Source organism: Physcomitrium patens, chromosome 2 (genome assembly GCF_059467195.1).
Source record: "Physcomitrium patens ecotype Gransden chromosome 2, ASM5946719v1, whole genome shotgun sequence".
In the NCBI taxonomy this organism is placed as follows: domain Eukaryota; kingdom Viridiplantae; phylum Streptophyta; class Bryopsida; order Funariales; family Funariaceae; genus Physcomitrium; species Physcomitrium patens.
Window position 1 is genome coordinate 13143089 of NC_143411.1, and position 2415 is coordinate 13145503.

Here is a 2415-nt window from a genome sequence, read left to right on the forward strand (position 1 = left end):
GCTCGATCAATTGCTGCTTTAGCTCACTGCGCTGCCATGATCTCAGCTTCTAGAAGTAGATCATATCTATTTGAGTTTGAGTGAGAAAAGTTTTTCACAGCTGTTTTGGTTTTTCTTCCTCAAGGTAGAATTGAGTCTTTCTTCTTTGTGAATTGAGTTGGGTGTCTGTGGAGGTTTTTAGTATTGCCACCATGGAGCAGCGGGAGATAGAATTGACCATCCTTTCGGCTCAGGATTTGAAGAACGTCAAGCTCTCCGGGGGAGCCATGACCCCGTACGCTGTGGCCTGGATCCATCCCAATTACAAGGTGTCCACGCCCGAGCACGGTCAGGGCGGTGTCAAACCTTGCTGGAACTCTGTGCTAAGGCTCACGTGCGACGAGAACAGTTTCCAGAATAGTCGCATAACCATCGAGATTTATCACCACGGCTCTTTTTCCAACAAGCTTGTGGGGACTGTCACTGTCTCCTTGTCGGATTTTAACAGCCAACGCCAAGCGAGCGGCTCAGAGGGATCCAGCGAGAAAAGATTTGGATCTTATCAGGTCTTTCGAAGTTCCGATCCTTAGTGGTTTGCTATTGCGACATTGATCATGCTTTTTCGTCTTGGCATGGGGAACCGATCGCAAGCTTATTTGCAGTGCATGAGAATGCTCAGATGATGTTTGATTACGCTTTGACGCTGAAGTGTAGTGTCCTGACTGCCATGTTTCTTTTCGCTGGCTTGCGATTGTGCAGGTACGGAGACCGTCGGGGAAGTATCAAGGAGTTTTGAATCTGTCAGTGAAGGTAGGGAAGTTAGTGAAACAAGCAGAGCACTCGCAGCCGGCATGGGGTGCTCCAGAAGACGTACAAATCAACAAATCCGATGGTAAAGACAATCAACCGGTGACGGCGTATCCTGCAGCGGTCCCCTACGCGATGAGCTCCAGTCAAGCCGGTCCCAGCGGACCTCCGCAACAGTACAATTACCCTCCGTCTGGGTACCCACCCCAGTACGCGCAACCTGCTGCATATTACCAGCAAGCGCCGCCATATCCAGCCCCATATCCAACCTACGTACCTCCTCCGAGGAGAAGCGGACTCGGGGGAGCCGGGTTCGGGACAGGGCTGCTGGGAGGGGCTCTCGGTGGAATGTTGCTAGGCTCAGCCTTGGACGGAGGAGGTGGCTGCGGAGGCGGCTGCGGTGGCGGCTGCGGAGGTTTCTAAGATCCGGACACCGCGAGTGGGATCGCATCGCACACGCATTCAAGCCCCCTCTTCTTTCTATCTGGCAAACTGCACTCTCGGCGGAGCTCCTGAGGCCGAACATGTCATGCACCGACACGCGGACTCTTCGACCAAGGGGGGCGTGGTAGGGGTATAGTTGTGTTTCCTCGGTATGTAGATATCCCACCACCACAATTTTAGTGGAAAGACACAGCTCGACCAGCCAGTTAGATAGCACCTGGTTGCGAATAATCTACGCGCAGGCATCGGGGCTAATGCGCCAGTGCGGGTTGCACACATCCGAAGTACATGTCGACCTCACATCTCAGGATCTTAATCCAACGTAGAGCTTGTTCAATTCGTGCGCTTTCAACTCTGCGCGTTTGTATCGCCAGCGTGCCACGGACACGCCCATCCGTCGCAACGCCGACTATATCGTCGTACTCAGATGCACCAACAGCACCATCGCCTCAACAAATCCTCCACTTACTTTCACGTCTTCCTGCCAAAATTCGTGGGTAGACATGACTGCGATTTCTCTATTCATGGATGAAGCGTGACTGATTACAAAGCGCCGCTGAGTGTTGCAACCAATGTGGCCTCCTCAAGCAACCTGTCTTGCTTGACGGACGGAGTGTGTCAGCGACGGAGGTGATCGTCCACGTCCTCCCCGATGAATGTGGATGAATGACAATATGGACTTAGTTTTCATTCATATGAGAGCATGATTTAGGGTTTGCTGTACTGGAGAAATTTATGGGTTAATATTTAATAAAATTAGTTAATTGTTAGACCAGAGTGCCATTAGATCTCCAGTTTTCACGCCAATATGTGCATACAAGTCTTCAGTTTTCTGATATTTGTTTTGAGGGGTGTTGTGGCATGTTGTGTTTATTTTTCAAGCTTTGTTAATAGGTACATCTTTAGGGTAGATTCATCTTCTGTATTTTTGTAATTTTTTTAGAAAAGAAATAATGAGGAAGAAAGCTATAATATAAAATCACCTCTTTACATTATAAATAAGCAAATAAATAAAATTGTACAAGCCTTTTGAATTAATTTCTTAAATTTTCTTATTAATATAAGATATAATTAAATAGTGTTTCAAATCTTATTTATTTCATTTAAAAGTATCTATTCAAATTTTCTATTTCCATTCGTTCAAGAATGTAAACATATATATATTTTTTAAATATGTATGTACCT

At 47.0% G+C, this 2415-nt stretch overlaps 1 protein-coding gene across 1 annotated transcript; it reads left to right on the plus strand.

Annotated features, from left to right (window-relative positions):
- Nucleotides 1-2002, plus strand: LOC112295453 (protein SRC2 homolog). The gene is made up of 2 exons (XM_024547084.3): nucleotides 1-545; nucleotides 739-2002. Exons 1-2 carry the CDS (start codon nucleotides 192-194, stop codon nucleotides 1207-1209), a joined length of 825 nt encoding a protein of 274 aa, XP_024402852.1. The 5' UTR covers nucleotides 1-191; the 3' UTR covers nucleotides 1210-2002.
- The last annotated feature ends 413 nt before the right edge of the window (nucleotides 2003-2415 follow it).

Coding starts and splice junctions, on each gene's coding strand:
- LOC112295453 (XM_024547084.3), top strand. CDS start 192: ATGGAGCAGCGGGAGATAGAATTGACCATCCTTTCGGCTCAGGATTTG. Junction 546..738: donor AAAGATTTGGATCTTATCAG/GTCTTTCGAAGT, acceptor GCGATTGTGCAG/GTACGGAGACCGTCGGGGAA.